General features: G+C 53.1%; 5 protein-coding genes across 5 annotated transcripts; 4 read left to right on the top strand and 1 right to left on the bottom strand.

Moving 5' to 3' along the window:
* Positions 1-2,087: 2,087 nt before the first annotated feature.
* Positions 2,088-3,794, top strand: PG998_004158 (uncharacterized protein; the record flags this gene model as incomplete). The annotated part of the gene is made up of 2 exons (XM_066870976.1): positions 2,088-2,495; positions 2,562-3,794. 2 exons carry the CDS (start codon positions 2,088-2,090, stop codon positions 3,792-3,794), a joined length of 1,641 nt encoding a protein of 546 aa, XP_066734726.1.
* Positions 3,795-4,900: 1,106 nt separating this feature from the next.
* On the top strand, positions 4,901-6,009 carry PG998_004157 (uncharacterized protein; the record flags this gene model as incomplete). Its single annotated transcript, XM_066870975.1, has 3 exons — positions 4,901-5,066; positions 5,176-5,288; positions 5,419-6,009. 3 exons carry the CDS (start codon positions 4,901-4,903, stop codon positions 6,007-6,009), a joined length of 870 nt encoding a protein of 289 aa, XP_066734725.1.
* Positions 6,010-7,554: 1,545 nt separating this feature from the next.
* PG998_004156 (protein pyrABCN) lies at positions 7,555-14,364 on the top strand (the record flags this gene model as incomplete). Its single annotated transcript, XM_066870974.1, has 3 exons — positions 7,555-8,155; positions 8,206-14,243; positions 14,308-14,364. The coding sequence occupies 3 exons, from the start codon at positions 7,555-7,557 to the stop codon at positions 14,362-14,364; spliced, it is 6,696 nt and encodes a 2,231-aa protein (XP_066734724.1).
* Positions 14,365-17,377: 3,013 nt separating this feature from the next.
* PG998_004155 (uncharacterized protein) lies at positions 17,378-21,257 on the top strand (the record flags this gene model as incomplete). Its single annotated transcript, XM_066870973.1, has 5 exons — positions 17,378-17,765; positions 17,826-19,125; positions 19,184-19,255; positions 19,314-19,382; positions 19,442-21,257. 5 exons carry the CDS (start codon positions 17,378-17,380, stop codon positions 21,255-21,257), a joined length of 3,645 nt encoding a protein of 1,214 aa, XP_066734723.1.
* Positions 21,258-22,169: 912 nt separating this feature from the next.
* On the bottom strand, positions 22,170-22,470 carry PG998_004154 (uncharacterized protein; the record flags this gene model as incomplete). Its single annotated transcript, XM_066870972.1, has 2 exons — positions 22,170-22,329; positions 22,424-22,470. The coding sequence occupies 2 exons, from the start codon at positions 22,468-22,470 to the stop codon at positions 22,170-22,172; spliced, it is 207 nt and encodes a 68-aa protein (XP_066734722.1).
* Between the last annotated feature and the right edge of the window lie 866 nt (positions 22,471-23,336).

The raw sequence follows: 23,336 nt of genomic DNA, 5'->3' as shown, positions 1-23,336 counted from the left end.
CAAAAGCCAGCCTTGTGGGTTGTGTGCCTACTCACGTGGCGTATTTTCTACGAAGCTGTTATCGGCATGACGATGATTCAACACTATGGTGCAGAAGCCTCAGCCCATGAGGCTCTGCGGAATGACGTCATGTACCTGGTGATTTTCTTGCAGCCCAGCATCAATCAGCTAACCTCATGTTCCATCCAGTAAACTACGATATGTACGGTGACGAGGCTGTCACGAGCCGCCAGATGGGCCTCAGAACCAAAGATTTGAATGGCCTGCATACAGATACAGCATATCGTGACACGCATTGTTCGGTGTTGACAGGAAAAATCACATGATCTTCACCCAGGGCGAACGGTTGGCGGTTGGACACCACAAAAACTCACCCTCAGCTCCAGTAAATGCATTGGTAACCCCCACGAAGCAAATGGAGGGGGCGAGGGGGATAAAGATTGAGGAGAAATGGTCCAAGCACCCGAAACCCAACAACCTCCAACCTTGCACTCAGCTCGGAGATCCGCCGAGCACCACCTTTTTCTTCAATCCCAAACAGCTCAAACAGGACAGACACCAGCCATCCAAGTAACGTCCCTTGGCAACCGTAATGTCTTGCCAATATTAGTATTAGTACGCGACCAGGAAAGAATGGAGAAGTTTGAATCGCTATCCCGCAATTTCTTGGGCTTCCAAGAACCCTATTTCGGATAGCCATGAAAATTTGGGTGCAGGGTGTCGGCGCCGATTCCACCCGTCTCTCGATGGCTTAGGTCACCCATCCAACAGCCCATCACCGTCTGAAATCCAGCCTAAGCCCAGACAGTCTGCATCGATCACACATTCAGCTTTTGTGTGGGTCGGCCTGTCGTTGGCTCCGGCACCAATACCACTACCTAGAAAACCTTTACCACCATTGACATCATTCTACGAAAAATACACGCGCCGTACCAGTCTTGGGACAATTTCACCTGTGATTGCTGCACGCTGATCGTAAAGAGGTCGAAGGAATTGTGGACTGAATTGTGGGCTGCTTCTGCTATGTACTGTTCAGGAGCAGCCCAAGTCAGAACCCAAGTCGCCAAGATAACTGGCCAAAGCCTCTCTTCCTTACGCCAAGCAGGTACTTGCTCTTGTCCTGGTGGGAAATGGCATGTTGACCGCATACTGCAGACCCTTTTATTTTTTGCATCAGTCTGCTCGCAGCTCGGCCTTGCTCGCTCGATGGAGAAGCGCTCTCGCACATGCTTCCTTAGTCCCCAGGGGGTTTGAATACTCTTGACAAATAACAACTAGGAGGAATGTGGATTGCTATGGTCGGCCTGGTCGGCGTTACCACCCTGTTTGAGTCTGGGGATTGGGATCTGCCGGTTTGCCGCTCTTTGTGGCAGAAGCGCCAGCAGCTGGCGTTTTGTCTTGATGGATGCCAGAAATGGGAACCCGAGAAACCTTCTGACAAGCATGGACCCAAGCGGGAAGATAAGCTTATCTCAGCGGCAGCGCAATAGAGCGTTTTTCTTCTTCTCTGGACGGGTTGTTGGCATGTTCAAGCTGAGAACTTTACGGCCAGAGCAGGTTTGGATGCTTGCCAGACTTCGCCGGCGTCTGCACTCAGGGTCTGCTGCGATCCCACACCAAGGGACCAGAAAGGGGGACCATGGTGAGATCTGGTCACCCTACTTACATACACTCCGCGGTCTGTCGTGATCCAGTGTAGTCCGGTCTCCGGGGCAATTATGGGCAATTGTGGGTTTTTTGGGGCACACTACGCCCGGCGGTACGTCGGTATCAAAGGTAACCTGGGGCTTGGCAACTCCGCGCTCGACTCCATCGCCACTCCACGATGGGGCCTGATAGTGGAGAATATGACTCGATTTCCTACCTTTCAACAACTCTTCCCAACTCCACGTCCAACCTACATCTGTGGACCACTATGACGTTGTTCTGAAATCTCTTATCTTGGCCGTTCCTTTGTTCGCGATACTCTATTCTGAGGACCCTTATGACGAGGATGGGAATTTCTCGATCATGGCTATATATAAACGGACCTGGGGAACCCCCAGACTTCTCTCCAGCAATCTCGACCACCATCGACCACCGACACAATGATTCGCACTGGTGCTAAAGACAACGATGCCGGTGTCCCAACCTATTGGGGCACCTCGGGCAAAACCCTCCAAAAGATGATCACTGTCGTCGCAACTACCGACTTCCTCCTCTTCGGTTATGATCAAGGTGTCATGGCTGGTATTATCGCCGACCCTTCTTTCATGGACGCTTTCCCGGAGGTTCGTGGCGATGAGACCTGGGAAGGTTTCGTTACCGCTATCTACGCTATCGGATGTTTCATTGGTGCTTGCTTTATGCTCGCCTGTGGTGACCAGCTCGGCCGTCGCAAGTCCATCTTCATTGGCGGTATTGTCATGATCATCGGTGTTATTATTCAGATTTCGAGTGTCGGCCCCAACTACGGCGCAACAGCACAGTTCATTATTGGCAGATGTATCACAGGTGTAAGTCCAAGCTATCTTTGCTTTCAGAACCATTTATATCCCAGATTAACTAACACTACTTTATAGATTGGCAACGGAATCAATACTGCAACAGTCCCTACCTACCAGGCCGAGTGCTGCCCTCCCCACAACCGCGGAAAGCTCATCTGCATTGAGGGCGGCAACGTAGCCATTGGTACTTTGATCGCCTACTGGATCGACTACGGATGCACTTACGGCCCCGCTGCCTTCGTCTGGCGCTTCCCTATTGCGTTCCAGTGCGCATTCGCTATGGTTGTCCTCGTCTTGATGCTGCGTCTCCCTGAATCACCTCGCTGGCTCCTGACCAAGGATCGAACGGCCGATGCCACCACTGTGATAGCTGCCCTCCAAGGCAAGCACCGTGACGACGAAGAAGTCCAGAAAGAGCTCAGCGTGTTCGTGGATGCCATCCGTGCAACCGGTCACAAGGGCGGGGTTACCCCCATGCGAGAGCTTACCACCAACGGCCGCACCCAACACCTCCGCCGTCTCCTTCTCGGCGCTGGCTCTCAAATGATGCAACAACTGTCGGGTTGCAATGCTGTCATCTACTACTTCCCCATTCTCTTCGAACGATCCATTGGAACTAGCCACAACCTCGCCTTGCTACTTGGTGGTGTGAACATGGTTGTGTACTCTGCATTTGCTACCACTTCTTGGTTTGCCGTCGAGCGCGTCGGCCGTCGCAAGCTTTTCATCATTGGATCCATCGGACAATGCCTCTCCATGGTCTTGGTTTTCGGAGCTTTGATCCCCGACACGACTGAAGCCGGCAAAGGTGCTGGTGTCGGCCTTTTCACTTACATCGCTTTCTTCGGCGCTACTTGGCTTCCCCTCCCTTGGTTGTACCCTGCCGAGATCAACCCTCTCAAGACTCGTGCGAAGGCCAACGCCCTCTCGACGACATCCAACTGGCTGTGGAACTTCTTCATTGTCATGATCACCCCTGTTCTCATCAGGTCGATTGGCTGGGGTACATACCTCTTCTTCGCCGTTCTGAACGCTCTCTTCATCCCCATCCTCTACTTCTTGTATCCCGAAACAGCTGGTCGCACCTTGGAAGAAATCGACATTATCTTCGCCAAGGGCTTTGAGGAGAACAAGAGCTACGTCCACGCTGCTAAGCAACTGCCTAAGCTGTCTCATGACGAGGTTCGCTCATGGGCACGCGACAATGGCTTCAGCTCGGATGACGACGTCAACAAGCCGCGAGTTAGCGAGAAGGAGGGCGACTCTCCTACCATGAAGACCGACAACAACAACGCCTTGATGAGTTAGACGAGTTGATCAGATCATGATCCAGATTGCTTTTACGCCCAGTGCGTTTAATATGCTAAGCATTTTTTTATGATACCACGATTGGCAGGTTGGACTAGACTTTATTGTCCATCCTGGAGCGAGTCATACTTTCACATTTTCTCTTCCTCAATTACCCATCTTACGATTCCCTATTTTTTACATGGCATGATGTTGAGGGTAATACCCTTTGCCAAAATCTTCCGCATTTGGTTTCATATTAGACTATCAATACCCCAGGATAGATTAGAAACCAACGATGATAGAAATATCCAATAAAAAAACCATCAGAATAAACTTTGTCCTTTTGCATGCTTCGTTGTGACTATTTGTGACCTGAATCATTGTGCAACGCCAACAACACTGCGTCTGAAGGGATTATTTTCCCACAATTTCTTGCATTATTGCCCCCTTGCATGATTCTTGGCATCCCTCCCTCTTTGTGCTCTGTGAGGAGCCGAAGTGCGATGACAGGGCACCCGAGTTGTGGAGCAATCGGGTTCCTCTCAACCGAGTCAAACTCGGAATAGAATGCAATGCAAACCACAGGTCCCGACAGGAGTGATCTCAGCAATACACAGCACATTCCAACTATTTCAACGTAGCGACAATAACTCAACGGGAACTAATCAGAGGAGAGAAGAAATTAGATGCTATATTATATTCAATACTGGGATGGCATTTTTCTTTCGACAAACTTGAAGGTTCTCGAGTAAAAGCTTTCCTTTGATTTGATCCTGGTCTGCAACGGGTGATTGAAGTACACACTGGTTCGGACTCCTCTGACTTGCCCATCCCAGTACCTGAGTGCATACATAATTCTCGTCGATGCAGGGCAGGATCGTTTCCGTTCTCGGCTCCATGGCAGTACATAACGACTGGATGTAAGGGTTGATGTTCCGCCCCCAAGATGCCATGTAGGAGCAAACCAACCGTCTTGGGGGAAGTGGTGTCTATGTGATTTTTGCACCCAACCCATCTATCGTACGCTTCGTGGGGTCTTCCTCTCTCCGCATCTCACGAAGGGTGATTGAAGTTGCCTGCCTACTTATGTGTAGTGTACCCAGTTGCCAGTTATATCGCCGACAATGAGTGACTCGGACCTGTTCATCTCTAACGGCACATGCTATTTCGCCACCAATCGGAAAGCGGCCGAAACGTTTATTCCATGCGGGAATGCGGCCAACGCGGCCTATACATGCTGTTTTAAAGGCGATGTTTGTCTGGAGGGTTCCGTCTGTTTCCATCCCGATGGTATGATGAATCTTTACAAGCGCCCCGCTCCAGAGAAAACCCACTATGGAGTATAAGCCACGGCATTGCTATACGGATACGTATCGACTCACTCTATATATCTACATAGGAAACAGCGGCGGCACGACCTACATAGCGGGCTGTACAGACCCAGGCTTCGGGAGCGTGGCAGGCGCGTGTCCGCACAAAGGGAAATTCGCAGACCAGCAAATCGTCGGCCTGGTACGCTGCCAGGACTCGGACGATAACTCGAAGCCCGACGAGCTATGGGCGGGCTGTACCGGAGATGCGGCCAAGACGGAGATGACGGGGGTTCCCCCCACCCTGCTCCTGCTCGGACCCGGATTACCAGGGCCTGTTCCGCCAAAAGCCCACCATCGAGGCCGTGGCCACGCTGCCCACGGCATTGGGGCAGACTGTCTTGTTCGTGAAAGGCCATGAGCCGTCTCCCTCGTTCAAACAGACGACTTCTCCTCGCACAGGAGATGGCTTTAGTACGGTTGCGCTTAGCTCAACCATTACGGTTATTGTTCCCTCCCATACTGGTTCCCCCTTGGTGAAGACAGCGCATATTACCAGTTCCGCTTCTTTCACGCCCACAGACTTCCCCGTGTCTGCTGCCAAAGCGTCGGATGGGTCAGACCATGGCCTTCCCACGGGCGCTAAAGCCGGTATAGCAGTCGGCGTGATCCTTGCTGTGTTGGTCAGCAGCGCCATCTTCTTCCTTGCCATGACTATGCAGCGACGACGCAGGAAGTTGTCTGGGGATATCAACCGGGCCGCCGCTACTAAACCACGACCACCCACCGAGGACAATATCCCAGGACCAATGACGGCAGCACGTGAGCCTTCCCCCCTTCCCCTCCCGCCGCCCCCTCTTGGACCAACAGCGATAGCCCCGGCCGCCCGTCGATGGCGGCAGCCGGCACCGGGAACCACGTAGAAGAGTGGTTCAAGCCGGAACTACCGGCGGACTCATCGACCATTGTCTCGGTATCGCCAGATCTAGCCTCTGCTGCCACAGGGGGCGTGCAAATGGGGTATTTCGACAGAAGAGTCCTTCATCATTCCGGGCACCTCCAGAGCAAATGCAGCAGGCGCGACAGTCGTGAATCGAATACCTCGGTCTCGGACATGTCGTCGAGCTATTACTATCAGGGCAATGAGACGGGGGGTTCACAGGGCCGCGGCAGCGCTGCGAAAACCATGGCGCCCATATCGGAGTTGCAGGGGTGATTAAAGCTGGCAGCGGAGTCGCTGACGACAGGATCGGTAATAAGTGACATACATACAGTTTATGCGGGAATGCGCTCACGTACGGATAATGAATTCTACTTTCCACGGTTTATTCTCACATCCCATCCCATCCCATCGCAAAGGTTTCTTGGTGGGGAGCTCTGTGGGCGATGCTTTTTAAAGCTTGTTTTGGCTTATTGATAAACCGGGGTTCATTCGATTAATTATACATCGATATTGTACTAGCTGTGCTAGCGCACACGCAATGTTAAAACTGGCGAACAATTTTCATTACTCCGCAATACGTCATCTCCGGTTATCGGGAGGAGGACTCTGGGGCGATGCGACAGACAGCCTTATCAAATCTGGATTGGAAGGCTTCTGCGACGGTATACGTGCATGTATCCAACGGATGTTGTCAGTGAATGGAGACTGCTGCCAGAGAGGTTGGTTGAGGCAAGTTGAGGCTGCATCTGAAGGCATTATATTATACTTTGCCCTGACAGCCGTGATGTATGGGTGCATCCGGGCAGATTCTAGAGCTGGGTTACATCTTGGCACGCATCCCACCAAACACCAAAGCAACCACAAGGGTGTGTCGCCCACCGCCTGCTTCAAGTCCTCACACCACCACCGCTCGCAGAGAGATGCACCCAGCACCTGCAGGAAACGGCTACAAAAGGGTTTTATCCTCGACGTGTGGTTGGGCAATCCCCTTCATCCCACCTGAAAGACCCTGGCTGGCTGCCATCTAGCCTTTGCCTCATGAGTCGTCGGTCGTCGTCGGTCGTCGTCTTGCAGAGTTTCATTGGTCCCAGGGCTGTAGATCGGGGCTACCACCCCCACTTGGCTGCCGTTGCGGGGAGGTGTGAAAAAAAGTTCTGGAGGTCGTTCACAAGTGACTTCTCTGTCGTTGGTAGATATACCAGCACCCTGACCCAAGATTTTTCCCCTCCTCTTATTTTCTTCTTCTTGTTATTTTGTTCTCTCCAGACAGCCCTTGTGCCCTGGAGATACTGAGAATCCACCACAGCGGCGTTATGAGCATCTGATATTGCGGCATCTACAAGCGCACTTACGGCTCCTAGGAAGCTCACCCCTCCCTCGAGCGCTGCTGAGGTGCATCGGCGTCAGTGTTCCTCACTACCGCGCCCTTGTCTCACGTGGGCCGTTGTGTCTCTCCCTCTGTCTGTGTCTTGTCTTTTCTATACCCCCTAATTGAATCCTACCGCGGGGTTCAAACGGCAGAACAATGGCTGCAGTCTTCCACCAACCCGCCACCGCGCGGATCGTTGGTGACAACGATGAGGGGCTCATGTGCCTCGAGCTCGAAGATGGCTCCGTCTACCAGGGCTACAGCTTCGGTGCTAAGAAGAGCATCGCCGGAGAGGCTGTTTTCCAGACCGGCATGGTGGGCTACCCCGAGTCCGTCACCGACCCCTCCTACCGTGGCCAGATCCTGGTAACCACCTTCCCCGAGGTCGGTAACTATGGTGTCCCCTCGCGCGAAAAGATCGACGAGCTCCTCGGTGATCTCGAATACTTCGAGTCGAACCAAATCCACATCGCTGGCCTGATTATTGCCTCCTACTCTGGCGAACAATACTCCCACTACCTCGCCACCTCCTCGCTCGGCACATGGCTCAAGGAGCAGGGTGTCCCCGCCATTTATGGTGTCGATACCCGAGCCCTGACCAAGAAGCTAAGAATAAAGGGGAGCATGCCCGGTCGCATGCTGTTGCAGAAGTCAGACACGACCGTGGGCCCTCGGGGAGTCAGCCAAGAGGGCTGGAAGTCACACTTCGAAGAGGTCGAATGGGTGAACCCCAACGAGAAGAACCTTGTCGCCGAGGGTAAGTTGGCCTCCGCGGTGATTCAAAGATCCTTGCTCACCCTTGCCTAGTTTCCATCAAAACTGCGAAGCTGTACTCGCCCAAGCCCGAGAACGCCCTGAAGCACCCTTCAGGCCGGAATCTGAGGGTGCTCTGCCTCGACGTAGGTATGAAATACAACCAGCTCAGGTGTTTCCTAAAGCGCGGAGTCGAGGTTATGGTGTGCCCCTGGGATTACGACTTTTCTACCGAGGCCGGAAAGCAGTACGACGGTCTCTTCATCTCCAACGGTCCCGGTGATCCTGCCGTCTTGGAGCAGACAATCAAGAACATCTCTGCGACCATGGAGATCAACCGGACCCCCGTCTTCGGTATCTGTCTCGGACACCAACTGCTCGCACGCGCGACCGGAGCCACAACAAAGAAGATGAAGTTTGGTAACCGTGGACACAACATCCCCTGTACCAGTATGATGACTGGAAAATGTCACATCACTTCTCAGAACCACGGTTATGAGGTCGATGCCAAGTCGTTGTCCTCTGACTGGCAGGAGCTTTTCGTCAACGCCAACGATGGCAGCAACGAAGGTATCATGCACGTTAGCAAGCCTTACTTCAGTGTTCAGTTCCACCCTGAGAGCACCCCTGGTCCCCGCGATACTGAGTTCCTCTTTGATGTCTTCATCAACACCATTGTCGACTGCGCCAAGGACCAGAGCCTCCTCAGTGCTCCGGTAAAGTTCCCCGGAGGCACTACTTTGGAGAACGAGGCACTTCACCCCAAGGTCAGCGTCAAGAAGATCCTGGTTCTCGGAAGTGGAGGTCTGAGCATTGGTCAAGCTGGAGAATTCGATTACTCTGGCAGTCAAGCTATCAAGGCGCTCAAGGAGGAGAACATCTACACGGTCCTCATCAACCCCAACATTGCGACCATTCAAACATCAAAGGGCTTGGCCGATAAGGTCTATTTCTTACCTGTCACAGCCGACTTTGTCCGAAAGGTCATTAAGCATGAGCGACCTGACGCAATCTACGTTACCTTTGGTGGCCAGACAGCGCTCCAAGTTGGTATTCAACTCAAGGACGAGTTCGAGGCGCTCGGCGTCAAGGTCCTGGGAACTCCCATTGATACCATCATCACCACCGAGGACCGAGAGCTCTTTGCCCGCAGCATGGAGTCGATTGGCGAGAAGTGTGCCAAGTCGGCTTCTGCCAGCAGTGTCGACGAAGCCATGCGTGTCGTCAAAGACATCGGCTTCCCAGTCATTGTCCGAGCTGCTTACGCCCTTGGTGGTCTGGGAAGTGGTTTCGCTAACAACGAGCCTGAGCTCCTCGATCTCTGCAACAAGGCCTTGGCCGCCAGCCCTCAGGTGCTTATCGAGCGATCCATGAAGGGATGGAAGGAGATTGAGTACGAAGTTGTCCGTGATGCCCAGGACAACTGCATTACTGTATGTAACATGGAGAACTTCGATCCTCTCGGTATCCATACTGGTGATTCCATTGTCGTCGCTCCTTCGCAAACCCTCTCCGACGAAGACTACAACATGCTCCGTACGACAGCCGTCAATGTCATTCGCCATCTCGGCGTTGTTGGAGAATGCAACATTCAGTATGCTCTCAACCCCGACTCGAAGGAATACTGTATCATCGAAGTCAATGCTAGATTGTCTCGATCTTCGGCTCTTGCGTCCAAGGCCACCGGTTATCCATTGGCTTTCATCGCGGCTAAGCTTGGTCTCAACATCCCCCTGAAGGAGATCAAGAACAGTGTCACCAAGGTTACGTGCGCATGCTTCGAGCCTTCTCTGGATTACGTTGTGGTGAAGATGCCCCGATGGGATCTCAAGAAATTCACCAGAGTGTCTACTCAGCTTGGTTCATCCATGAAGAGTGTCGGTGAAGTTATGAGCATTGGCAGGAGCTTCGAAGAAGCTATTCAGAAAGCCATCCGGGCCATCGACTTCCACAACTTGGGTTTCGGCGAGACTAAAGCTCTCATGTCCATTGATGACGAGCTTCAAACCCCCTCCGACCAGCGTCTCTTCGCCATCGCCAATGCTATGCATACTGGTTACACAGTCGACAGAATCTGGGAGCTCACCAAGATCGACAAGTGGTTCCTGCACAAGCTCATGGGCCTCACCGATTTCGCCAAGCAGATGTCCAAATTTGGCACCACGGAGATCAACAGCCGACCGGATCTCCTGCTCCAGGCCAAGCGCCTTGGTTACAGCGATCGCCAGCTCGCCAAGTTCTGGGATTCCAACGAGCTCGCTGTCCGCCGCATGCGTCTCGAGGCCGGCATCACGCCCTTCGTCAAGCAGATCGATACCGTCGCCGCAGAGTTCCCTGCCTTCACCAACTATCTTTACATGACCTACAACGCCTCCGAGCATGATATCAACTTCGAGGACCATGGTGTTATGGTGCTTGGTTCCGGTGTTTACCGCATCGGTTCATCGGTCGAGTTCGATTGGTGCTCTGTCCGTGCTATCCGCACACTCCGTGAATCTGGATTCAAGACGGTCATGGTCAACTACAACCCAGAAACCGTCTCCACAGATTACGATGAGGCCGATAGGCTGTATTTCGAGAACATCAACGTCGAAACAGTTCTTGATATTTACCAAATGGAGTCCGCTGCCGGAGTTCTGGGAGCTATGGGTGGCCAAACCCCTAACAACATTGCGCTTCCACTGCTCCGATCAGGCGTTAAAGTGCTCGGAACGTCTCCTGAAATGATCGACACCGCCGAAAACCGATATAAGTTCTCTCGTATGCTGGACCGGATAGGAGTCGATCAGCCGACCTGGAAGGAGTTGACCAGCTTCGAAGAAGCCAAGTCTTTCTGCTCTAAGGTCACCTATCCCGTGCTGGTTCGTCCGTCTTACGTCTTGTCTGGAGCGGCGATGAACACTGTCTACTCCGAGGCCGATCTGGAGTCGTACCTTCAGCAAGCCGCTGATGTGTCTCGCGACCACCCCGTTGTCATTACCAAGTACATCGAGAATGCCAAGGAGATCGAGATGGATGCCGTTGCGAGAGATGGTAAGGTTACTGGTCACTTCATCTCGGAGCACGTTGAGAACGCAGGTGTCCACTCGGGTGATGCCACCCTCATTCTGCCACCCCAGGATCTCGAGCGAACCACCATTGAACGCATTGAGGAAGCTACACGCAAGATTGGTGCGGCGCTCAACGTTACTGGCCCGTTCAACATTCAATTCATTGCGAAAGATAACGACATCAAGGTCATTGAATGCAACGTTCGTGCTTCTCGTTCGTTCCCCTTCGTATCCAAGGTCATGGGTGTCGACCTTATCGAGATGGCTACTAAGGCAATCATGGGCGTGCCGTACCTCGAGTACCCGCCAACCCACATCGCTCCCGACTGTGTCGGAGTCAAGGTGCCTCAGTTCAGTTTCTCCCGTCTTTCGGGTGCTGATCCCGTTCTGGGTGTTGAGATGGCGTCTACCGGAGAGGTTGCATCTTTCGGCATGGACAAATACGAGGCTTACTTGAAGGCACTGATGTCTACTGGGTTCAAGATCCCGAGGAAGAACATTCTCCTTTCTATCGGTTCTTACAAGGATAAGAAGGAGATGCTCCCTGCCATTGCCAAATTACAGCGTCTGGGCTACAAGCTGTACGCCACTGCAGGTACTGCCGATTTCCTTCAGGAGCATGACATCCCTGTCCAGTATCTGGAAGTCCTTGGCAACGAGGAAGATGACCAAAGGCACGAGTTCTCCCTGACTCAGCATCTGGCCAAGAACATGATTGATCTCTACATCAACCTTCCGTCGAACAACAAATACCGCCGACCCGCCAACTACATGAGTAAGGGTTACCAAACCCGGCGAATGGCGGTTGACTACCAGGTCCCTCTCGTCACCAACGTCAAGAATGCCAAGATCCTTGTTGAGGCCCTCGCCCGACACTTCGAGCTCGACGTCAGCACCCGTGACTATCAGACAAGTCACCGAACGATCGTTCTTCCTGGTCTTATCAACATTGCGGCCTTTGTTCCTGGTCTTGTCTCGCAGGGCCAGCATGATCTGCAGGCCGTGACCAAGGCTTCCATTGCCTCGGGCTTCACTATGATTCGTGTGATGCCCATGGGCATTGAAGGCTCTATTACAGATGCCAAGACATTGAAGCTTGCTCAGCACAACAGCAAGGGCGGTGTATACTGCGACTTCAACTACTCTGTGAGCGCCACTTCAGAGAACGCCGATCAAATCAGCCACGTTGCATCCGAAGTTGGATCGCTCTTCATCCCCTTCAACCACCTGTCGGACAACATCAGCAAGGTTGCAGCGGTGACTGCGCACTTCGACTCCTGGCCCACCCACAAGCCCATCCTGACGGATGCCAAGACTTCAGACCTTGCCTCGATCTTGCTGCTAGCCAGCTTGCACAGCAGACGTATTCACGTTACCAGTGTGACAACCAAGGAGGATATCCGTATCATCGCTCTGAGCAAGGCGAAGGGCCTGAACGTCACTTGCGACGTTTCAATCTTCTCACTCTACTTGTCTCAGAAGGATTGCCCCGACTGCCCGGGTCTCCCAACTGAGGAAGACCAGAAGGCTTTGTGGAACCACTTGAGCACCATCGACGTTTTCTCCGTTGGCAGCCTGCCTTATCAGCTGGCTCGAGGCAAAGAGGCCTCGGTCGATCCCTCATTCGGTATCGCCGATGCTCTTCCGCTGCTTCTGACTTCTGTAACCGAGGGCAGGCTGACGGTTGATGATATCAAGACTCGCCTGTATGATAACCCGAAGCAGATATTCGAGCTCCATGAGCAGGTCGGTACTGTGGTCGAAGTGGAAATTGACCGTCCCTACACCGTGCCAACTTCGTCCAAGTCATGGTCGCCATTTGCCGGTCGTACCATGCGTGGCGCTGTTCAGCGAGTGACCTTCAACGACGAGACCGTCTGCCTCGATGGCGCCATGTTGCCCCTTGCGCCATTGGGTAAGGATATGTCGACACATGGTAGCATGCCGCCGCCGCCTATGTCGCCTGCGGTGAAACCCCTTGTGCAATCCTTCGAGGGCCAGCGTGTGAGACGCGATTCGTTCGCCACCCCCCAGCGACCATTCTCAAGGCAGCAGCCACTGGAGTCATTGGCAGACAGCGCCCGAAAGAGCACTGCTGCAGGCGAAGACTTCGGTCCGTCTCTTTCCATGGTGCGACCTTCGACCAACTCCCTGAAGCAGCTGTTGAGGCAGTCGTCGTCTTTCAAGAACAGCCACGTCCTCTCCGTAACTCAGTACACGCGCTCTGACCTGCATATTCTCTTTACTGTGGCCCAAGAGATGCGCCTGGGTGTTCAGCGTGAAGGCGTGTTGGATGTGCTTCAAGGCCGAGTTCTTGCAACCCTGTTCTACGAGCCCTCGACGCGTACTTCTGCGTCTTTTGACGCTGCTATGCAGCGTCTTGGTGGAAGGGTCATCCCCATTGCTACCGGGCAATCATCAGTTCAAAAGGGAGAGACACTTCAGGACACTATCAGAACGATGGCCTGCTACACGGATGCCATTGTTCTGCGTCATCCGGAGGAGAGCTGTGTGGACGTTGCCAGGAAATACAGTCCTGTGCCTGTCATCAATGGTGGAAACGGTAGCAAGGAGCACCCCACTCAGGCCTTCCTGGACCTCTTCACTATTCGTGAAGAACTTGGAACCGTAAAGGGCCTGACCATAACCTTCGTTGGTGACCTGCTGTACGGCCGCCCCGTCCACTCCCTGGTGTACCTCCTCCAGCACTATCAGGTTCACGTCCAGCTGGTTGCTCCCAAGTCTCTTGCCCTGCCACCCAAGGTGCGCGAGCAATTGGTGGCCTCTGGCCAACTGCTTTGCGAATCTGAAGAGCTTACGCCGGAGATCTTGGCCCGTAGTGATGTTCTGTACTGCACCCGTGTTCAGAAGGAGAGGTTCCCAAGTGTCGAGGAGTACGAGCGTGTCAAGAACTCATACCGCATCGACAACGGAACGTTGAAGCATGCCAAGAGCAGCATGGTGGTCTTGCACCCGCTGCCTAGAAACGAGGAAGTGGCAGAGGAGGTTGATTTCGACCAGAGAGCCGCTTATTTCCGACAGGTAAGTCCGCCACCCATCCCCTCCCCTTCAAGTATGAAACCATGCTGACTGGCGTTTTTCACAGATGAGATATGGTCTTTACTGTCGCATGGCTTTGCTTGCTTTGGTCATGTCTGAGTAAGGTCATTCATTGGCTTGACCCAAAGACGAAAAGCTATATACCTCCGTTATTTCCTGTCATGTATGGCAAAAGAGACGGAATGGAGGAGAAGCCGTATAGATAGTCACGTAAAACTGGTGTAAAATCTGGGTTCTCATTTTCAAAGAGTCCAAGGTAGAAGAAAAAGGATATCGTCGGTATTAGAAACGATTATGGCTCAAGCCACCCATGAGTGATGATTGAAATGTTTGTATATATATATGTATATCATGGGTTATGTGGCGTTGCGTGTGTGTGTGTGTGGTGCGTTGGGTTGGGGGTTATGTGTTACGTTTATTGTATGTATTTTTAGTTTTTAGGTATACTTTATTAATATGTATGTACTTTATATCCAGTTAATTAAATCATTCCTTGACCTTATGTCTTTTGTCTGCGTGTGCTCCTTTGCCTTGAATCTTTTCTTATATGATGAGGCTGTCAATCATGAGAAGGCCAATCAGATCAAGGACGTTCGTTATCACTTCATACCTCGATGAAAAGCATAGTCTGACTGTTAGATATCCGAAGGAGTGTAGAACCCCATTCATCTACCCAGCTCTCTTGAGATTATAAGTGACACTCCGCGAATACCAAATTATGCCCCTCGTCTTGTCTCGAAAACCATCTGGTCAGGAGTAGTGATATCTCCACAGGAGCCCAGCATCCCACCATTATGATCACCCACTCATGTGGATAGATATTCCACATGCATAATATGGAGTTGGACGAAGGGTTCGCCCACCGCACTGGAAACAAGGAATCGAGATCGGCGCTTGAGCTAACCAGTCAGTGCCAGTATTCCCGAGTCGAAATCGAGTAAGACACCTTTAATGGGACCAACATGGGATAGCATATGTTTCAACTGATGTCAATGAGCCCAGCGTATTAGAGGTCAATTGTCCGCTCGACAACTCAATGCGATCTACACTATTCCCGGGTCTAAGTCTAGACTAGACCGGTGGCTTGTGTGAGGGGATTTCACCGGAGGCGGGCGGGCACTCTGCAGCGCGAGCTCCGGATTTCCTCCTCTGGAACGAGGTAAGCGCGTGGAAAAGTCGACCTCACCGAGCCGATCGGGTAGTTCAAAAGACGTTAAGGCTACATTTCGGATGGGTGGCTTGGTCATACAGGGGTGTCTCAGACAAAAGCACGCAACAACGCGGGGTAAGACGGGACGAGGAGAAGCTCGAAGCTCGGATCTCGCTGATGTCAAGCCATTATATCACGATGTTAACATTCGATCTTCTGGAGGGAAATCCGGGGAGGACGAATCACTCCGACCGGATGCAAACGGAGCAGGCGGTGGGCAGGTGACGCCAGGGATTTTGATAAGGGATCGGCATGAGAGAGCTGGAAGACGAGAGCTGATACGCCCATGGCTTCTTGATTGGACCGCGGCCGTTTCCTTTCGGGCCTAGCTAGACAGATGCAGACAGGCGTCTCACTGCAGCTGCGGGCTACCCCAATCGGAACTCGTCGTTCTTATGCTCGGCGGCGGTGGGCGGTATTTCTTGCTTCTGCCTGCTGAGGTTTCGCGGCGGCCCAAGCCTGGAAGTAGGAAGGCGGCAGTGGTTCGATGTCGGGGCAGATATCAGGACATGCACTGGCGATGATGGCCATGGGGGGTCATGCGCATGATGCACGTTACACGAGCTGCTAGTGCACATACAACTATATGTAATGCAGATGTAAGTCGAAGTAAAATTGCGAACGGTGTGGTTTTGGGTGTTCACTCCCAGCAGCAAATCATCTGAGCTAAGCTAGCGATATAAGCACATGTAAGTCCAGAGCCGGCGCTGGGTCTTTCTTTTTGTCTTGTCTTCTTCCCTTCCTCAACACCATCACCGTCGACTGACCAAAAGTGAAGAAGCAGTCGAAATATGCCCGAGAATCACAACGCGCGTTTCGCAGTGCGAGATCTGGAGAGGCGGGTGACGGCACGGTACGCAACCTAAATGCTATTTTCTCTTTCCCCGTCTTGTGCCGTCTCTATCTGGGGTCGGGATCTGAATTGTGACAGCATCCTATATGCATGGGCGGCCAGGGATTGGTCAGATGGGCCAGATGCGATGTCACCCCATCGAGGTGGTGGGAGTGGGAATGGTGGTCTTGAGCTTGGCTTGCATCCGCCTGCTCATGCCAATCAGTCGCAAGGAAAAGGTGCAAGCTGAGCGACGGCCTGGCACACACGGCGGTGGTGATGACATACACACGTCTTGACCGACTTTTTCTTCTTTTTCGCCTTTTTCGTCTTTTTCTTCTCCAGACGCGACAGTCTCACTCACCGCGACTTGGGGTTGATGTATGTGACTCTGTACTTTACACATATGCATTGGAATGAAACGCACATTGAATACTTCCATACATGTCAAATGTCCAGGAACTGTAGAAGACCCCGCCGCTGTAGCTAACTCTGTCATGGCTGCTGGCCTGAGAGTTAGTGGACTCGCAGTGGTGGATGGCAGTGGTGGATGGATGCTTTCTGGGCATTGCGTGCATCTTGGAGCGCCACTTCTTCTGTAGATGACACACTAATGTAGTGCAGAATCCCTGTCTTCCATGGTTTTGGTTCCTCTAGTCCTGCTAGCACTCGCCTAACGGAGATCCACCCCTACTTGATGGAGATTACTTCAAGGGCTGATGCTTGTCTTGGCCGCGCGAGAACTCGACTCGCCAAATGATAGAAAACACCACGCTTGACGGGAAACATATTTCCTACGTCGCTGCACTGCACTATTGGCCTGTTGATTGTTCGACTCCCCATCCCGACTTTCTGGTGCACTCCCGCACAACAGTGTCTGTCGCAAGCCGACAAGAAATAGACGGGTTTCAGGTCTTTTTGTTTTCTTTCTCGCCGCTGTCACCAATGTCGTTCCTCTAAGTCGGCCCTTCGTTTCTCTCTTGCTTTGTTTCTTCTTCTTCTTCTTCTTCCCCTTTCGTTCTTTCCAGCCCGAGTTGGACGTAGTGGGGGACCGTTGAGTAGGCAGATACGGCCATGGTTACTTCGGCGTCTGCGACGGATATGCTATCGTCGCTTTTGCGACCCAGGAAGGAATCCCGCCGCCGTCACGACTCGTCCATGTTCGACTCGAATCCAAACACGCCCTCGCCTGGGCCAGACCGAAATCCAATCACCCGTCGCGCGTCTCTGGGCCCCGAACCCCGCCATGCCACCGCCGACTTTACCGAAGCCGACGATGACGACGAGGAATCGGACGAGGCAGCTGACCAAGCAGAAGACGGAGAGGGAGACGAGGATGAGGAGGGTGTGGGGGAGCTTCCCAGGTTTACGCGATATCGCCCCGGGGACATGAGCATGCACGATGCGGACAGGCGGCGAAGCTCTAACACGGTGATACCTTTGTTCTCCGCAGGCTATCTCGGTACGTCGAAGTCGCATGCGTTTTGCTCAGGGCTTCCAAACAAGACTGACTCTTTGCTAGATGCCCTTCCCATCTACAGCATCGTCCACGCGATTCGCATAATAGTCCAAACGCGTACCGAAACCAGTTTAACATGGGACCAGCTCCGATCACCGCAGGTCTCGCAGTTCCTCATAAAGCCCATGCAGCAGCAGATCAGGACGCAACACTTTACGCGGGCGACACTTTATGCGCTCATGGCCAATTGCTTCCAATTCGCCAAGGAAGGCCAGTTACACCCGGGCAATGCTGGCACAAGTAGTACGCGCGCAAAGGTCTGCGAGCTCTTAGCACTGAAACTGTTGAAAGAATACGGCACTCGGGAGCTCATCGATGCTCTCTCATACGACTTTTACCCGTTGCAAGGGTTGCCCGATGGTTCTGGCGCACCCAACCGAGGCTACGACAACCGCAGTCGGCCGGCTGTGGCGAGGACATCGACGCTCGAGGTGGCCATTCGAGCCTCTGCCAAGAGCTTCCTGGCACACCCCCTGGTCGTTCAACAGCTCGAGGCCATATGGAATGGTGCTATTAGTTTCTACTCATCTGCTGACCACCTGCATCGCGCCCCCGAACCCCAGGCTGATGCGAGCCTCAAATCCGCAAAGAGGGGTTCCGTGGATGCGAGGACGCCTCTCCTGAACTACCAACCTCCGCAGGAAGAACTCAACCGCCTGCCTTTGCATGCCGTGCCCATCAGACGTACTGTGACTCTGTATGACCCCCGAAATGCTTCTCTCTTCAAGCTCTCCCGGTTGCGTGTGCCCAGATACCGTCAGTTTCTGTCCACCTGCTCTCTCTTCATCCTCATCTGCCTCTTCCTTGCGGTTCTGATAGAACGCTCTAATCGCATAACCACGCTGGAGCTCGTGTTCTGGTTCTGGAGTGCAGGGTTCATGCTTGATGAGGTTGTGGGCTTCAACGAACAGGGCTTCTCGCTGTACATCATGAGTTTCTGGAATGTCTTCGATCTGGGGATTCTGCTCATTCTGGTCGTCTACTACGGTATGCGTATCTACGGTGTTTTTCTGGTAGACGCACATCTGTGGAATGATATGGCCTACGATGTGTTAGCGGCCAATGCCATCTTGCTCCTGCCTCGCATCTTCAGTGTCCTAGATCACTACCAATACTTCTCCCAGCTCCTGATCGCCTTCCGACTCATGGCGGTGGACCTGGTGGCCGTGTTCATCCTCATTCTCATCAGTTGTTCGGGCTTTTTCGTGTTTTTCACCTTGTCGAGAAACAACAACGATGCATCTGAGGTGGCATACGCAATTTTTCAGATCGTCATGGGTTTCACACCAGCTGCGTGGGATGTGTAAGTCAAGTCCAGACTCGTAGCAATGCAGTATAAAACCAACTAACACCGCATCTAGCTGGCCTCAGTACAACTTCTTGGGGAAACTACTGCTGTCATTCTTCTTGATCATCTGCCACTTTGTTATCGTGTAAGTAACGAATGGCGCTGCTTGCTGCTTCACTTATGTATACTAACTGCCAATTTAGGACGATCCTCATTACTGTACTCACGAACTCATTCATAGCCATTGCTTCGAATGCGAACCAGGAGCACCAGTAAGTCCAGTCCATTTCTGCAATGTCCCATCCGATCCTTCTTGCTGACTCGGCTGCAGGTTTCTCTTTGCCATTAACACCATATCTATGGTCAAGAACGATTCACTGTTCTCATACATAGCTCCGGGTAACATTCTTGCCTGGATGCTCATGCCCCTGAGATATGTGATGCCCTTGAGGGAGTTCGTGGGGTTGAACCGCCTTGTCATCAAGCTTACTCACTTTCCTCTCTTGTTTTGTATCTTCGTTTACGAAAAGTACTTCTTGGCGTCACATCTATATGAACCCACCGACCTGGTTGAAAATCCTGGGCGGACACGGACACGCGCCATCTCTTTTGCTGACCCTGCTAGTCGGGCTGCACTATTCAGTCCCAATATCCGAGCTCGTGAAGAGTCTGGAGTCGGGCAGCAGAAGGATCGCGCGCTAGATGAGGTCTTTCGACGAGCTCCCGAAACTTTACGACAGCAACGTAACCATGAAAGGAGAAAGTCGCAGACTGCGATCCGTAATTGGATGGATCAGAACGACGATGAGGTCGAAGAGGGAGAACCGCTGACGCACTGGCCGACAGTCAACAGTCGCCTCGGTGGCGGCAGTCGGTTTGGGGGCAGATTTAGACACATTTCCGATGTCAGATCGGCCGCCAGTGACCCCGCTGATCTTTTGTCCAACAATGGGTTCCAGCATGGTGGATATGGGAGCATGCGACGGCAGCAAGATTACAAGGACCATACTGATGCTGAAGCCGATGGCGACGATGAGCTGGTCACCAACGATGACGATGACGAAGACAACGCTGAGACCCAAGATCAAAGATCTGAGACGGAACATGAGGAAGACTACTTCACGACTCCAGTTGCAGCACGCTTTGGTACTTTGGCGCCATCCTCAGTGAGTTCCAGGAACTCGATGGCGTCTGCTCGGCGTCAAGGCCATGGTGCCTTCTCCCCGCGCTCGGTTGTGCCCCGCCGGCAAGGGATGCACAGCCGCACGATGTCGTCGAACACTATACTTTATGCACCCCAAGAAGTGGCGGCGAGAAAAGTGACGAGTCCGTCCTCGGCCTCGGAACAGCAAGTCAGTTCGCAGTCTCGGTCGCGGCCGAAGAGCAGCCGCCTGAACAAGGTAGAGACGCCGGGCCAGCGGTCGCCTAAGAGGTCGATATACAACGCTAACAACAATATCAACAACCCGAGCGCTCCGCGACCGCGTCCCATCCCCTCGCAAACCGCGCCAAACCGCGCATCGCTTCTGGGGCTCACGGGGCCCCGCGCCGCCACCCGCCTGTCTTCGGTGGACGTCGACTTCAACTCGGACATGGGGCTCGACGTGGACGCGGCCAACGTGTTCGGCGCGGTCCCCTCGTCGTTCCAGACGCAGATGGCGCTCGCGACGGGCCAACTTAAGGGGCTCGGCCGGGGCCACCAGGACCGCGAGAGCGCGGACCGCATGACACGGCTGATGCTGGCGCGCATGAAGACGCTCGAGGAAGGGTTCAACGAGGTCGTCAAGGAGATGCGCAACACGCGCAGCGGCCTGCCGACGGCGCAGAACTCGGGCGAGGAGGGCGGAAGCAGCGGGAGATCGGGCTTCCAGGCCACGAGCGAGAATAGCGGCGGCATCATCGCGAGACGCGGCAACAATAACAAACTGCTGGTGGCGGCTACGGCGGCCAACTCCAACAGCAACAGCAAGAGGCCTAAAACTAGCCGGCCGCCTAGCATCAAAGAGGAGAAGCTGCCGGCGGCTGGCGGGCCTGGGCCAGCTCGACCCAAGTCGAAGGGGGGTAAGGGAAAGGAGGTTGTTCACTCGTCAGAGGACGAGAGCGAGGTAGCACCACGACGGGCCCTAAGACGAGGCAGCTCGTTTTGAGCTGAGTCGGCTTGAAACGTCGTCAATATTGTGGTTTTGTAAGGGTCACGTGGGGGTATGGCTCATGGGGGGTATAGGGTGTACCGGGGCATTGTACGTTGAAGCTTAGGGGGTCGGCGGGGGTCGGAATGGCTGGATGGACGGATGGATGGATGGGCGGCTACCTTGCATGCGTGCGATCAACCAGAAAACATATGGTTATGTATCAGCATGTCGGCGTTTCTACTAGTTTTGCAACAACGGGGCATTGCGGTTTGCTTGTGTTATATCCGGTTCTCCTCTCACATGGACACCGTCGCCCGCGGGACGGACCGAGAGTGACAAGAGAATTCAGTTGTATTTGTATGTATATGGATCGATGTTTATGGCGCGCAGCTTTGGTACTCTAGGTGGTCATTGTGAACAATACACAGCCATACGTGTTTGACTGACAAGTACGTAATCAAGTACTGCTCATGGGATTTGAAGGGCCATAAGAGTGGAACAGACGAAAAGCGTACGGAAGATCTACATGGAAATTCCATTGTGGAATCTCGCAATATGACCCGTGTATTACTCCATGCAGTGACACTTCGTCTTGACGTTATATTCCCCATCGGCAAGCATGTGACGAGGATTGATATATGGGGCTAGTGGTGATATCAGGCGACAATGGCACGTTTTCTCCCTCTCTCTTTTCTTCATTGGCAATCACCTTTACTCGTCAGGACTGTACGTTGGTACGTCTTCTTCGTGGATGTGTTTCTTGTGTTTTTTGGGGGGATTCCTAAGAGTCTATGTGTACTGCGGGCTGTTTGCGATCCATGCTAAGCGGTTCGATCCGTTAGTTGTGAGGGGTATATCCCATTCACATGTTTTCCCCCGTCCCGTCCCAGGCCGATAATAATTGAATATATTCTATCCCCATCTGTATCAGACGCCGCCTCCGCTTCGGTCAACGCTGACGTAGTAATTGGGGTCATCTGACGCCTTCTGGGCCTGCTCGTTCCTCTTGATGGCGCTGGCCTTGTAGCGGGCGCCCACGGCCAGGCCCGTGATGGTCGCGGCGACGAGGTAGAGACCGCGGTGACGCCTATATCTCAACGATGAACGTGTCAGTGGCTAGCGTAGTCGGGCAAGGGGAGAGAAAAAGAGAATATATATAAATATATGAGGCTATTACGTACGGGACGGATCGCAGGTGCTGGCCTCCTACTGTTCGTAATGGCTCCATGGTGATGGTAGTGATGATGGTGGTGTTTGGAAGGCGGTCAAGAATGCATGTATCATCCAAACAAGAGAATGGTTCTTTGGTGTGGCTATATATATATATATATATATATATATATATGTATATGTATGTAGGTGCAACTAGGCTCCTTCCCCCCGCGCTGCCGTTGTCCCGATGGGCAGATTTTGGTTGGGTAATGGTATGTCATTAGCACGGCCAGGTCCCAGGGTCCTACGCAATGGCGGTTTGCCTCGTACGTGCATCGTGAGGTGGGAGAGAACTAGCGGGAATGGGAGATGGTTCCCGCTTCCCCACACTTTGGGGGGGCAGCTTGGCAGCTTGGCAGCCCGGCTAGGCTTGACCTGATGATGCAAGACGAAGACAAGAAAGCGGCAGGCTTTGTTGGGGATGTTATACATAACTTTACATGTGCCCAGCTCAACTCAGCCTCGGGTGGTGGTAGACAGCAGCACCAGAAACAATCCAGCTGGCTGGCGGTCTGGCTGTCTTACTAAGATGCATCACGCCCTTTCCTGTTGCCTGATTGATTGATGGGCCGGCCAGAGGAGTGCGCGCCCACACGTGTTGCGTGTGTTTGTGTGTGTGATGTGTGTGACACGCATGTCCAATGTCTAGCAAATCACCTACCAGACCAGACAGCCATTCAGTGTCTGTCATGCATGCACACATGCATCAATCTTCAACTACCACCTGCCGTGTTGCTGCCTTGGCCTGACACCTCTCTCAGCCTTGTTTCTCACAAACGCCCTCGCAATCCCGGAATCTCGTCTTGCTGCACTTGAGAGTATAACATTCCATCCCGCTGCCTGGCCAAATTTACATTCAGGCCTGGTCATTCTGCCTTCATC

This window comes from Apiospora kogelbergensis (assembly GCF_038363985.1).
Source record: "Apiospora kogelbergensis strain CBS 113332 chromosome Unknown utg000002l_segment0_segment0, whole genome shotgun sequence".
Taxonomy (NCBI): domain Eukaryota; kingdom Fungi; phylum Ascomycota; class Sordariomycetes; order Amphisphaeriales; family Apiosporaceae; genus Apiospora; species Apiospora kogelbergensis.
This window is presented reverse-complemented; position numbering and strand designations above follow the sequence as displayed.